Source organism: Aotus nancymaae, unplaced genomic scaffold, assembly GCF_030222135.1.
Source record: "Aotus nancymaae isolate 86718 unplaced genomic scaffold, 86718_ANA_hifiasm-v0.15.2.pri h1tg000057l, whole genome shotgun sequence".
NCBI classification, from domain to species: Eukaryota; Metazoa; Chordata; class Mammalia; order Primates; family Aotidae; genus Aotus; species Aotus nancymaae.
This window is the reverse complement of record NW_026988471.1, coordinates 38,450,833-38,465,000: the sequence shown is the minus strand read 5'-3', so window position 1 is coordinate 38,465,000 and position 14,168 is coordinate 38,450,833. Positions and strand designations below refer to the sequence as shown.

Genomic DNA, 14,168 nt, shown 5'->3' with positions numbered 1-14,168 from the left:
CCATGCCTGGCCAATATATCTCACAGTTTCTTTATGCACTCTTTGACTGATAGGCATTTGTTGGGTTGTGAATTGTGCTGCTATAAACATGCATGTGCAAGTATCTTAGAAAAAGACAATATTTTTGAGAGTCGTTCATGTTGGCAGTCACTATTGCTTTTCCTGCCACTCTCATTCAGCCTATCTCTGTGTAGCTTCCTTCAACCAAACTTCCATTGTCTGAACACCAAGCAAAGTTTTCCTACAATGTGCTAGATGCTAAGGATTAGATCACCTGGAATAAATGATTCTTCAGTATCAGTGGCATAAAACAGATACTGAGCTCCAACTGGTATCGGTTCAGTTGCTCCAACTGGCCATTGTAAGTTTTGTTCCCCTCATCATACAGTTTATCTAGGTATGTCAAATTATGGCTATGATTGTCTGTTTCATAATTTTTAAATCATATGACACGTGATAGATGTTGTTTTTCCAGGATAGCTTCATTGAGTAATATTTAACTGGATGCACGTACTTAAAATTCTAATCGTAAATACTACTGTAAGCAGTTCTCAGAATTGTGAGAACTTAAAAAAAGGCGCTGAAATTCAAGTTAACCAGCAGCTTGCACCCACTACTTAGACCCACTTCCTCACTGCTCTGGGTGTAGTTAGGGAAAGCACATTTCCATGGGACCTGGAAGACTTAACCCCCATGTTTTTCACTCAACAGCCTATTTTTTTTTTTTTTTTTTTTTTTTTTTTTTAGATGGAGTTTTGCTCTTGCCGCCCAGGCTGGAGTGCAATGGCACGATCTTGGCTCACTGCAACCTCTGCCTCCCGGGTTCAAGCGATTCTCCAGCCTCAGAAGTAGCTGGGGTTACAGGTGCTCACCATGTCGCCCAACTAATTTTTGTATTTTTAGTAGAGATGGGGTTTCGCCACGTTGGCCAATAAGCAGCCTATTTTTTAAAAAACATTTCTTTTTTAACATTTGTTGACTGATTGTTGAGTGAAACAAGTGTTTATATCCCCCACACCAAAAAAATTCCTTGACATGTAGACAAAAGAGATCCAAGCCCAATACAGCCTCCCATCCACCACTGCCCCTACCCTGCTAGTGCTGCTGTTACAGACGTTTAAGAGTGCAAGTTAGTACTTACTCATAAGGCAGATGGAAGCATCGGTGTGGATGTGCAGTTGAATGTCCTGTTGTAAAGAAACAATTAAGCTTTCTGGAATTATCTGTACACTCAGAATTTTCTACTTACATTTCTGGAGTCTCTTCCCTATCTACAGAATGTCAAATAACTTGGTGAAACCAAAAGGGAACATATTACATCCTTTAGGTTCTTAGGGGAAAAATGAGTTGATTGATTTTTACCTGTGAACAAAATATTAAAAAGTCTGAACACTGGAGGACATCCAGCAAGTTGTAGAAAATAATTCAGTGTGTCCTCAGTAATTAAAGATAACGGAAACTAACATATGGTTTGTATTGTCCCCCTTTGTTCACTTGCTAATGCATTCCCTGACGGGTGTCCCCATGACGTTACTGTTTGGTCTGCAATCAGCTATCTGGCGGAGTTACAAAAAAGATGGAGTGCAGCATGTAGTTTTCCGTTACTCTGCAGCAAACAAAGGCTGCCAGCCTCATGATGACGGCTGAGGCGGACTCACTCATGCTCCAAGAAGTTCAGTTGCATCCTTTTAGTTATGGATAAAACTTGCAATAAAACAGATTAATCACTGCAATCACTTTTAACCACAGGGAAACACTATGAGAGAGTAAAAAATGTCATAAATTTTGCCGGTTTCAGAAGATAAATTCCACTTTCTATTTACAAATTCCTTCATTATGATAAAAAGCTTTACAAGTAGCTTTGCAAAGCTTTAGACCCTATCAATGGTGTGGTGGGTTTTTTAAAGAAAAATAGTAACTGTAGAAAAAACAAAATTGTTTAAACCTAAAGATATGATCTTATCTGAATTGACCCCAAATACTAAGCTGTTTCACACCAAAGGAGACACGTTGGCTATTTGTATTATTTGCCAATTCTCCATTTTCGCTGGTTACAGGTTTTGTTCTTCCATCCCACCTTGCTATTGGGAGGGAATGGGATATGAAGAGGCTGACCAGACCAAATCTGATTTTTATTATTTTATTATTATTTTTTTTGAGATGGAGTTTCACTCTTGTTACCCAGGCTGGAGTGCAATGGCGCGATATTGGCTCACCGCAACCTCCGCCTCCTGGGTTCAGGCAATTCTCCTGCCTCAGCCTCCTCAGTAGCTGGGATTACAGGCACGTGCCACCATGCCCGGCTAATTTTTTGTATTTTTAGTAGAGACGGGGTTTCACCATGTTGACCAGGATGGTCTCGATCTCTTGACCTCGTGATCCACCCGCCTCAGCCTCCCAAGATTTTTATTCTTTTAACCAGAAAATAATATAAGAAAATGGACCACAGATATGGACACACTTGAGAATCAAAGGACAGTGGAATTTCCCTGAATGATAAGGTACACATAAGAAAGGTAGGCCCTGGGCATGAAGAGATGGCCAATCTGAGGTCATGGTTTGCTTGGTGTGAATAATCAGTGATTCTAATCTGATAAACTGTGGTTATATGATCTGTGATTATAATCTGATTATCTGGAGTACACAGCACTACAGGTGTACACAGAGATGAAAGCAGAGTTCATTCTTGGTAACTGTTGGGAAAACCCTGTGACACTCCTAAATTCCTTCAATGTTCCCACTCTCTAGCATTTCACACTTAGCAGTGACATTTCCTCAGTGGAATGGAATGTCCAGATGCTCCTCCAACAAAAGCTGATCTTTTATAGCAATCGAGGACACTCACTGGATGAGGGAAACCCGGTGGCTCACACCCGTAACCCCAATATTTTGGGAGGCTAAGGCAAGAGGATCTCTTGAGGCCAGGAGTTTGAGATCCGCCTGGGAAACATAGCAAGACCCCATCTCTACAAAATTGTTTTTAAAAAATCAGTTATGCATGCTGGCACACACTTGAGCCACACACAGCCTCAGCACACCAGATGTGGCTGGCACACACCTGCCCAGCTACTCAGGAGGCTGAGGTGAACTACTTGAGCCCAGTTCAAAGCTGCAGTGAGCTATGATCGTGCCACTGAGCTCTAGCCTGGGTGACAGACAGAACAAGACCCTGTTTGAAAAAATAAAAAATCAGAAAAGAACACTTGCAATTATAATTATGAGCAGTCTGCCTGATGGGGTTTGAGGGCTCCTTTAGCTATCTGAAGAAGAAAAATCAGTAGCTAAAGAGAAAAACCACAGCAACTCTGGTATAATTGGATGTGAACTTTCTATGACATAGCAAACTCTTCCTTTTTTCCCCTCAAGGCCATTGCTAAACATTATCCACGAAACATAGTGAATGAAAATGTCGTTGATTCTAGCAATTTTGATCACAAACCACTTAAAGCACCGTTCACTTTTGTGTTTACAAATTACTCTTAAAAGACAATTCCTGTGTGCAGATGGTAAGAATGGAAGCAAGTATCTTCTTTTGATTGCAAAGTAGCAAGAATTTAATTTCTATTCAAGGTAACCTTCATGATTGTTAGCAATAGAATGTATTGAAACATTGAATATCACACTTGGGTATGTTCAGCCTCAGCACACTGTAGAACAAGCTAAAACTACAAATCTAGACATTAAGAGTTGTGTAGTATGAGCTAGCAGTTGTTTAATCAAAAAGGGCTCATTTAATACTGTGCCTAATGTTAGAATTGATACAGAAATAAAATGCATCTTCTTCTCTCCCCTGTGCAAGATAAATGTGTGTGATATAACAGTGCACTGGGATACCCATCATGAATTTCAGCTGTGATTGGAAAAATCCCTCCTCCTCTGCTCAGACGAGAGACTTGGCTCTGAGCAGTGACAGAAACAGTCTCGAGAGTGGGGTGTGTACATGGCAGAGGTGCACATGCAATTCTTTGGATGGTGGCATGAAAATAGTTGAACTTCCATTTATATCTATTTATTACCACATCCCTTCAAAATTTTCTTTTGCTCGTTTTATGATGTATGTGTCAGTACAGTCCACGCACATAATTTAAAAATGAATAAACATAAATCACATAGAGTGATGGTCAAAAGAATTTCAGAGACCACTTGCCTTGAGAAGAGGGAAAGAAAAACAAAGTCTTAATCATATCCCCAGAACCCCCAAAACTAAGTAATCCCTTTTGCCAGCAGCATCTTTTAGCTCAAGAGAAGGTCCATGAACAATCTGTGAACCACTGGGTCAAGGAGAAGAAACAGTGCTGGCTTCTCAGCTTCCCTAGGTATATCTGATCTTGGAAGATAATTCTAACACAAATTATACTTTGGTCCACAGACGAGCAGAAGAAAATCATCAATCTATTTCTGTGTCAGGTAGAACTTGGTGGGTCCTGTACAGACTATTAATTTCGTGGGAAATAAGCAACAGGAGAAGCAGATAAATCATTAGCAGAGTGGAAAGCAGACCCAATGAATTCCTACCAAATCTCTTACTTTCCTTTTCTTACAGAGAACAAAATGACAAAGTATTTACATCCCACTGTCTTTGATATCTGTTTATCTCATTAGAGGAAAAATGCTTCTGCAACCACAAAAACATGTTCTATTTCAAGTTTCAAGAATTCAAACCCAAATGATTTATAAAGGTCAACATTGTGCATACAGACTTATAATCTTCAAATTTGTAAAATCCTATCATTTTTAATTTTATGAAAAAACATTAATTATCTATTTGTATTGCAGATAATATGTAATATTAGAATTTCATTTACATGCATAAAGTATATATATTTGAAAAGTAATGTTAATTGGTTTTAATGAAAATGTTTCCTTAAAAAGTTAAAGTTTAAGGTTAGTGTGAACAGTTGAACTTCTAATATCATTTCTATGACTCTGATTTCTATTCAAAATTGATTTCTCCAAAGTTCTACATAATGTATTTGCAAGTCACATCAATGTTTATTAAAGTCAGTGTTTTCAAGAACTGAAAGAAGCATTACATAATGTTTCCAACTGAGTCGCCTTCCATCTGTCCTGTCTTCCTGTTCATCCAGTAGTTGAAACACACATACTGCACTTGAGAGAAAACAGCTAGGAGTCTCTCAAAGGATGCTGCACTCGATCACTCTGCATTGTATTTTCTGCCATTTGCCCACCAGTGCTATCAGCCATCCCAAAGTATTCTCCCACCCTGGTCAGGTAACCTTCCTATGACCTACTAAGAGTAGTTATAACATAATCCACTAGAAAATACAAACTCCACTACTTGAAATAAACTCGTTGAAGGTAGTGATTTTTATCCATTTCATTCACTCCTGTATCTTCTACACCTGGTACAATAACCAACATTCCAATATCTATTTGTTGAGTGAATAAATGGATGAATGAAGGAAGAACTTATCTTTTGGTCCCTTGTCATTTCCTGGCATCCTTATATAATCCATGACACACACACTTGCTTTAAAGATTTTTACACCTAAAGACTTCTTTCTAACCCCCCACATTCCCAGTGGCACAGACATACCTGAAGCCCTAAGCTTTAAGTCCATTTTGTTCAACTATTTCAGCACTCAAGTTGCTGGATGAAAGCTGATTTCATTTGCATGCTTTTCTGAGTCAGTCCTTATTTGGACCAGTAAAGCTTCCTTGGCATCGAAAGTTAGCCAGTGCTGCAAGAAGGGCATATATGGAAGACTAATTTAGAGTCAACTGACCAGCTCAAACACAAAAGAACCCCCACGTGTTTAGCTAAAACCTTCTTGCATTACCTTGCACATAATGGGCTTCTAATGGGCATTTACTGAATCGGACAGTAAATATGGAAATACAATATGAATATAATATATCTAAAGCATGTGATAAGTTCTCATGTTATCCCAGTGAACAAGATAGTGAAGTGTGAATTGGTCAATACAGTGCTGATAAGAGAACTTGCTGCTAGAAAAGCAACTATGTTCAAACTATGCTGGCAAGTATTTTGTTTCATTTCTCAATCTGGTAGAATAGCATAGGGTTCTAGTCTTGATTCTTCATGAGCTTATCAATAACACTACCTCCATTCTTAACTGAAGGTTCTGGTTGAAGGTCAAGCCTAGACCATTCCAGAGTCTGGGCTATATAGAAGTGAACTAGAACCGTAATGAGTATATGAAAACAAGAACTTGATGATTCTCCTAAATATTTGTCCCATTGAGATGAATGCTTTTCTAGCTGCTGTGATTTCTCTTAAATAGACTAATACTATAGAGTCTGTGCATATTTCTAAATTAATCTTATTGCGCACATTGCATGCTTCTATCTCCTGTACATCTCTCAGAAATACATCTCTCTTGTCTTGCCTCCAATAATAGGAAATGCAAATAATTCCTGCTGTGAGAATGTTTTCCATATTATCAACTCTACATTTTCTTCCCTGCACTTCTCATTTAACTCCTAGCTTTGCCCTCTAGGTCCACAGGAGAAAAGACTGGCACCTTTCCCTCTCAGAAGCTCACTAAGCATGCCAGGCAGTTCTTGAGCCCTTTTTCCACCCCTCTCCACTCTTCCATCAGAATAAACTTTTCTTCACTTCCTAGAATTAAAATTTCTAAACGATGCTAAGACTGATAAGGTAATTCACAGAAGAAAGAATAGAACTTGGGACTCTGGTTACTCACAATTTTTAATTAGATATAGTGTTAATTTCTAGTTTTATAAATGGCTCATTTAAGAAATTCATACCACAGCCACGAATGACAGATGCCAAAACAAAGGTGATAATGTTTGCCTAATATGGGTGCCAAAATCATCTTTGAGACAGGAAAATGTTGGTGACATTTTCTTTTCTCAAATTATTCATAGACTCAGAATTTTAAAGCTGTTCATGTCACCCATACATTTCACAGATGATGAAACTGAGATCTAGAAGCGTTATGTAACCAGCCCAAGGTTGGTTAGTAGCAATGTTGCAAGGCATTTCTGGACATCTCCCAAACAACAAATTAAGATCCTATAATGTCCCAATGCCTGTTCTTTCCTCCAAACTCCGCATTTCTTAATAGCGTCAGCTCATTAACTTTGCAAGAAGCTAAATTTGCATTGTTATTAATTACAAAAATGACAGATATGCGAACTAGAAAATTCTCTAAAGAATAGTCATCCCTCCTAATACTTCAGACAAGGCAAAGGAGGCCTGGATACTTGGAGAACACATTGCAATTTAACAATAGGGCCAGCAATGGTACCCATATCTTCTGCTCACAACCGAGAACTCTTCAGTGTTCTACACAAAAGACTAGCTAAACACCATCAATATTATAAATCTGAGATTGTTTTCATCTAAAAATAGGCATTCGTGACTGGAAAAGTCTAGTTTTTTTTAATGAGCATATGAGTTCTGTCTTACAGATGTACTGGGCTAGATTGTCAGAAAGATTGTAGAAGGGAGTTGGAAAAACCAGTAGAGGTTCAACTTCAATGGCCTCCAAAGTCTTTCCACCCCTATGATTATTTGACCCTGGGCTGCCTAGGAACTGGCACTTCAGCTAGCCAGGGCATTTCTAGAGGCGTTGTGCAATATCCTGTGGGGGTCCCTCTTCTACTGCAGCTTGGACTCTGCTCTGCTGTTTCAGGCATTGCTCTATATCCAATTTACACGCAATCAAATACTCTAAGCACAGAAAGAGTGTAAGCAAATGCAGTTTTGTCATTTCCAAAGACAGACTACACTGCTTAGCTTTCAAAATTGCCTTGCCTAAATGAGCCCTCCATAACTGAGCCTCCAAATTCAGCTTTTACAGTTTGTTCATGTACTGTGCTACCATCAGAATTAATTATGCAGCATCTTCATGAGGAGAAATCAGATTTGGATGCAAGTTAGGAGAGAAAAGAAAATGGTGCACTTCCCAAAGGAAGATTTTACTGTATCCGATTCCCCCAAAAGTACTGGAGTCCTTCCACAGGCAGACAGATTTCGGATGGCAGCCCCCAGCTGAGCTAGCCATGGGAAGGAGGAAGTTGACACGTTTGAGAAATGAAGAATCCGCCAACTGACAAGACTCTGAAGGCCAACACATTATTAACCCCCTCTTTTCTATGTCATTCCATTGCAGGCTGTAACTCAACACAAATCGTCCGTTTGTTTTCCTGAATGGCTACTAAACATTAAAATGTACTGATTTGGGACTTTTTTTTTTTTTTGACATCATGAGTCCAAGAGAAGAGATGTTGATTTTTTTTTTCATCTCAAAGAAAAAAAATATATACTGAGTCAAGCTCTGAAGTTAAAGGAAGCTTCACAAATTGTCACACTGAATATTTTTACATGAATGGGATTACCAAAAAAAAATAAAAATTCAAACTATCTGATTCCATTTGCAGCAGCCAGGTGTTGCGCAGATCTCAGAAGCAAAAACTGATGCTCTACAACTCAGTGCCAAACAAAACAAACAACAGAAACAACCCGACGAGGTACCACACACAGAAGACAGAGTGATAAGCAGAGAGTGAGTGCCCAGGTCTGGAAAGCTAGTTTCAAGGGTTAAGACATTTTCTCTCCTCAACTGCCACCATATGCCTGGACAGCGCGGAACGTAGGGGTATGGGGTCCCCAGGAAGGTTGGAAAGCAGGTGTCCTATCTGCCTCGGGCAGCCTCCACCAGCCAATGATTGGTCTCTGAAGTCTAATCCACACACACCCTGCACTTCAGGGGTGTGGAGGAAGGTTCCAGGGCCTCGTTAGCTGCCCATCAGCCCGCCAGGCTGGGATGACCACATCAGTTCCATCGGACACCAGCCAGCATCCGCACAATACAGGGAAAGCCCCTTCCCCCTCTTCGGAGGTTGGCACCACTTTTCTTCCAAACGGTATTTCCAAAAGGGAATCACAACTTGAGGGAAGGATCCCAGCTGGGAAAAGTCGAGTCTTTGATGGTTAGTCCCTCTTACGGGGAGCAGCGTCAAGAAAAGACACAAATGTCAGGCAGGTGTACAAAGGCGGAGAAGGACGGGGGAGAGCGAAAGAACCGGGGAAAGGGAGGCGAAGGCAGGAAAGGAGGAGACAGAGGCTGCGGGAGCGGCACGGACTGGAAAGGACGCGCAGGATGAGGACGAAGGAAGAGAGTCAAGGAGAGTGAGAAGAAGGGAGGCAGCGGGGAAAGAAAGGGAAGGGATAAAGACCGGAGGCGGCGGCAAAGATGCAAGAATGCGCGGGGGCGCGGGGGCGCGGGGACGCAGGGCCGCGGCGGGGAGGGGACCGCGGGGACCGGCGCGCCCCTGGGAAGCCACGGGCTGCGCTCCACGCGCGGGCGCCGGGGACGCGGGGCGCGCCCGCCGCTCACCTTTCAGGATGAGGGTGTCGATGTCCCGGTCGATGCCCAGGAAGTAGCACTTCCTCCAGAGGCCCGAGTAGGTGGCGAAGAGCGGCCGGCCGCACTCGGCGTCCAGCCCGCCGAGCCCCAGCAGCGAGCGCCAGGACTCGGGATCGGCGCGCCCCGGGCCGCCCGGGAGCAGCCGGCGCCCCAGCGGGGGCAAGTCCCGCAGCGGCAGGTGCGACAGCGGCATCAGGCGGTTCTTCTGGTCCGGGGGGTCGGCGCCCGCGCGGCTGCGCTCGCAGCTCTCCTTGTGGCGCCGGGGGTCGGTCTCGTACCAGTGGTCGGTGAAGATGGCCGTGACGAGCAGCCCCAGGGAGCACAGGCTGAGGCCGAGGCTGAGCGCCGTGACAAGCGCCCGCGGCTCCATGGCTTCCCGCCCCGCCGCAGCCGCCGGTGGGCTCGCGCGCCGCCGCCAGACACAATGCACTTGGCCCCGGCTCTCCGCCCGCTCCCTCCCTCTTCCCCCCACCTGCCCCCCACCTCCCTCCCACGGCCTCCCCGCCCCGCGCGCCCGGCCCGGCTCGCTCCCTCTCCCCCGGCCTGGTCTCGCCTCCCACCGCCCGCCCGCCCCCGGCCGGGCCCCAGGGCTCCGCGCCCTCCCCCGCGCCGCTCTCGCTTTCTAGCCCCACTCCTCTTCCCCAGCTCCCTCTCCTCGCCCCGGCGCCCCCTACCCCGAGCACGCCCCTCGCCCGTCTCCCTACCTCCGATCCAACAGTCTGCCCTCCTCTCCAGCGACTCCCCTTCCCCTTTTAATCTCTCCTCGCCGCCCTCATCCTCCTGTCTCCCCTTAACCCTGTCCCTACTTTCCCTAGACTTTTCTCCAACTCTTCCTCTCGCTCTTTCCCCCACTCATTTGCTCCTCTGCTCCCCGGCTCCTGGTGCCTTTATATCCCGGCTCTGGACTCGGTGCCTCTCTCCACCTACCCCTCAGCACACCCCTCCCGTCCTCTTCCCTCCAACGACCTTAAAAGACATCCACCGACATCAGACTCACTCTTGTCACTTGTCCAAGTTGATTCTGATCAGTGTCCCGTTTTGTACCCAGGAGCGAATCCCATTCAGGTCGGGCTGCTTGGTAGCATTTAACTCCTTGGAATCTTGATCTAGAGCCCGAAGGACCCTTTGTCCTGCCGCCTGCAGGATGCAGCCTCTGAGCCCCCTAGGCAGACAGCTCTATCTGTCCTCTCTCTTTCCCTCTCACTTACCCATCATCGCTTAGCCTCTAAGCATTCTCTTTGCTCAAGCCCCTCTTCTGAAAGAAAAGACACAGAGTGTCAGTAGAGCGATAGAACGATGACCAGAGATTTTTCTCCCACTTCATTTCAGCCTGCTATGAGATGGACTCGTTCTCCCTCCAGACTGGCCTCCTGGAATTTCTAGAAGAGCCTGGGATCAATGAACCCTGGCAGTGGCACCTGCTCCATGAGGTGATTATTGCCTTTGCAGACAGCAAGCCCCCAGTAATAAATCAAAGTAATGATTTTCTCCCATGCAGATTTCCCTCTTGGGCTGGGGGGTGGGGTCAACAGCAAAGCAGGGCTACACACCAAAGTCAACACCTGAGCCTGGAGCAGTTCTTCCAGGCTGCTTGCATCTTCCAGTCACAGAGGTTACTTCCAAGAATGGCAGGCAGATTGACATTTTCTAAAATGAGGAAATGCCAGGACTCAGGATGCTAAGAGTTAATCACTTGTGCGGTATAGTCTATACCACAGAGGTGCAATGCACTCGGTGCCACTCAGTGCCCTTGTGGTCATGTCAGAGACAGAAAACCATGCTGCATTGGCCCAGGGATGAAAATTCTTGTGTTCTTATGCTATGAAATATTAATGATGAAGAAATTATGAGGCATTCATTAGATACTAAATGTCATTACTCCATGATTTAATGGGACTTATTAATTAGTGCCCTACATCAATTGGTATCAATATGCTTTATATACTTCCTCCAGAATCACATCTGTAAAGGTGGTATAAGACTCTTGCTGGGATTTATTTTCACTACTGTTTGTGTTTAGCATCTTCAGAGGGTATATTTCCAGTGAAGATGGTATGCCTATTCTGAGCTGTTCAGTGCATACGTAGATCACTTAAGCAAATCTTTCAGTCATATCGGACCCCTGTTCCCATTTCTGCTGACCTGACAATGTGAATTATTGCTTGGATTTTCTCACAGTTTCAGCAAGATCTATGGTGAGCTCTAGTCTAATTAAGGAAGACAAAGAGTTATAACTTTAGTGTTTCACCTAGAAGCTTTTCCTTCACAGGAAACACTAATCTCATCAAAGGAGTCTTATCTGGATTTACACAAAAATGATAAGACTTAGAAGCTTTCTTTTATTTATACTCTATAATATGTATAAAATCCTAGATCTTAATGGATACACAGAGATACCTTTAACTGTGGGTCCACAGTTGACATCTGAAATTCACTCAAGTCATCATGTGTTCTTTCATTTTTCAAAATGCATCTTGAGATAAAGTTATCACAAACCTTGCAATCCCCATGGGTTGTCAAGCCCTTAGCAAATCCTCATCCCCTTTTCGAGTCCTTACCTCATGTACCACAAGAAATAAATATTCAGACGCATTCCAGAGTCACCTCATCATTTTCACACAATAACCCTGTCTTCAGCTGGAGCTAGACAGAAGAAAACCTCCTTTTAAGGCACTTGTGTTTAACTTAAAAGAACACACTGTTCTGTCTCATTTTCCTAGCTAGAAATCTTTGATCACACTCTTTTTAGAAAATAGCATTATTCCTGAAGTTCATTTATGTCTATGCTTAAGACCAGTCTCAGCATATAATCCAAAGGTTACTATATGATGGATTGCCCTTGACAGTATTTCATAAAAAATGTCACACATTACAAATATGGGCCAGCAGTATGTAATGAGAGCGCTGCCTCTGCTGGTGCAGCATTAATGGCGCCAGCAGGGGTGGCATCTGATGTGTTCACAGGCTTCGCTACAGCAACTGCTCATTGCTCCATCCATGTTTTTAAAATTCCTTTTGGATACTTCGAACAGTGAACTATCACCCACTAGTCCCCTACTCTGTTAGGAGAGTGAAAAATATGAAGACGAGTAAGTGGTGCCCATCTTCAAGATGCTCCCAGCCCAATGGCAAGAAACAGATGCGTAGACAGAATGAGAGGCAAATGCTGTAGTTAAAAAAAAAAGCACAAAGTGCCATAGAAGCATGGACAGTGAAGAGACTAACTGCCTTGGGTCAGGTGGGCTACATAGAGATAGTAACTTTTGAGTTAGTTCTTAAAGGATGAGTTAAACTTTGCCAAGAGGATATCAGAGATATTTGTATTGCAGTCAGAGAATATCTCTTTGGTCTGGTGTCTACCTCATACATTTGGAGGCTTCAATATTTTAGGCCACTGTAAAATTTGTATATTTTTAAGTCATAAAGTTATCATGTTCTAATGACTGACTACAAGCTGGACAGTTGTAGATGAGTGGAAGGAAAAGTCTACACGTGAATATAATCAGTGTAGGAGGGCATTTAGCTCAGCATGGAGTCAAGATGATAGATCAAATATCCAGCTGAACACCTCACATATCTGAGCTTTGGCTATGCTGTGACCTCGAGGTTTTCAAACTTTGCTTGTTCTTTACCTGTCTTAAATTTCTCTTTGCCAACTCCAGATCTGATATCCCTAAGTGTATCCCTCAGAGAAAAACAGTATCCTCATATGACAGAGATGGAGCCGGAGAACTTCCACCTGGGTATTTTACTGTGTTATTGGGCTCAAGATATTCAAAATTAAAGTCTCATATTTCCATATGGTTCCACTGCCCTCCTCAACTCTTTTGCTAGTGTTATGTCATCAATTCACTCAGATGCAGTATTTTAGAGTTATCTATCACATTGACAAAGTCAGAGATTTTTCCTTTGAAATTTCTTTTATATCCACCCTTTCCTCTACATTTCTACCACTTGTTCTTACTGTGTCTCTACCCAAGACATCTGTATTATTATTACAGCTTCCTCCTTGGCCCCCATGACTCCAGGAGCAACCTTTCCTGCAGCTATCCCGGATATTGTTGCCAAATGCACATTCTTCAGTGTCACTTTATGTCATCTTTCAGCTTCCAACTCTCCTTTCTAGGTTAGGGAGAACTCTCCACTCTACCATGTCAAAGTCCTTTGTTGCTGCTGGTATTCCCATCTCATTTAAACATCACAACTGATGTGCAGGCCACGTTTAAATATTTACAAAACAAAATACTTTTGCCTTCTCTAAACCCACTTACCATAATATCTATGACATTCACCATATTTCTCTCTACAGTCAGGAAGTTCTTTAAATAAGTATTTCCTAAGAGAAAAGATCAGTGCACACACATACACACACACACACACACACACACACAGAGAGAGAGAGAGAGAGATCTCGAATTATCGCAGAGCTATGGTAATAATTTATTTACATACCCATGCTAAGCTAACCATCCTAACAAAGCATATTCTAAAAGATGTTCACCCTATTGCACCATTGCTAAGACTAAAAGCAGTATCCTTCCTCACTTCCAACAGTTAGATTCTGCAATTCAGACTATGCATTTGAACCAAAACTATATACTAGGTTTCATAACAAGTGTGGAAGTTTTTTCTTGGTAATATCAGATTTTTTTCAGCATTCAATAAAAGGATATAGTCAATTATAGTGTTAACCTACAAATATGCCATTTTGCAAATTGTTGAGGTGTCTTGTGTTAAAGTCGTCACTCTAAATTGTTCTCCTGAAACAACTTTATTTTAATTCAACAG

At 42.9% G+C, this 14,168-nt stretch overlaps 1 protein-coding gene across 3 annotated transcripts in view; it reads right to left on the bottom strand.

The window, feature by feature from the left end:
- The window catches only part of TMEM178A (transmembrane protein 178A), a 56,411-nt gene extending 42,700 nt beyond the window's left edge, over positions 1–13,711 (bottom strand). Inside the window, exons 1-5 of one of the 3 annotated variants that reach the window (XM_064364022.1) lie at positions 13,652–13,711; positions 11,939–12,023; positions 10,931–11,027; positions 10,085–10,635; positions 9,351–9,706 (exon numbers count right to left, since the gene is read on the bottom strand). In XM_064364022.1, the coding sequence (XP_064220092.1) occupies positions 9,351–9,573 (223 nt within the window). In that variant the 5' untranslated portion in view covers positions 9,574–9,706; positions 10,085–10,635; positions 10,931–11,027; positions 11,939–12,023; positions 13,652–13,711. Of the gene's footprint in view, positions 1–1,141; positions 2,041–9,350; positions 9,751–10,084; positions 10,636–10,930; positions 11,028–11,938; positions 12,024–13,651 lie in introns of those variants that run through there. The other 2 variants (XM_021670784.2, XM_012450645.3) reach the window with 2 other exon arrangements.
- Positions 13,712–14,168: the final 457 nt, after the last annotated feature.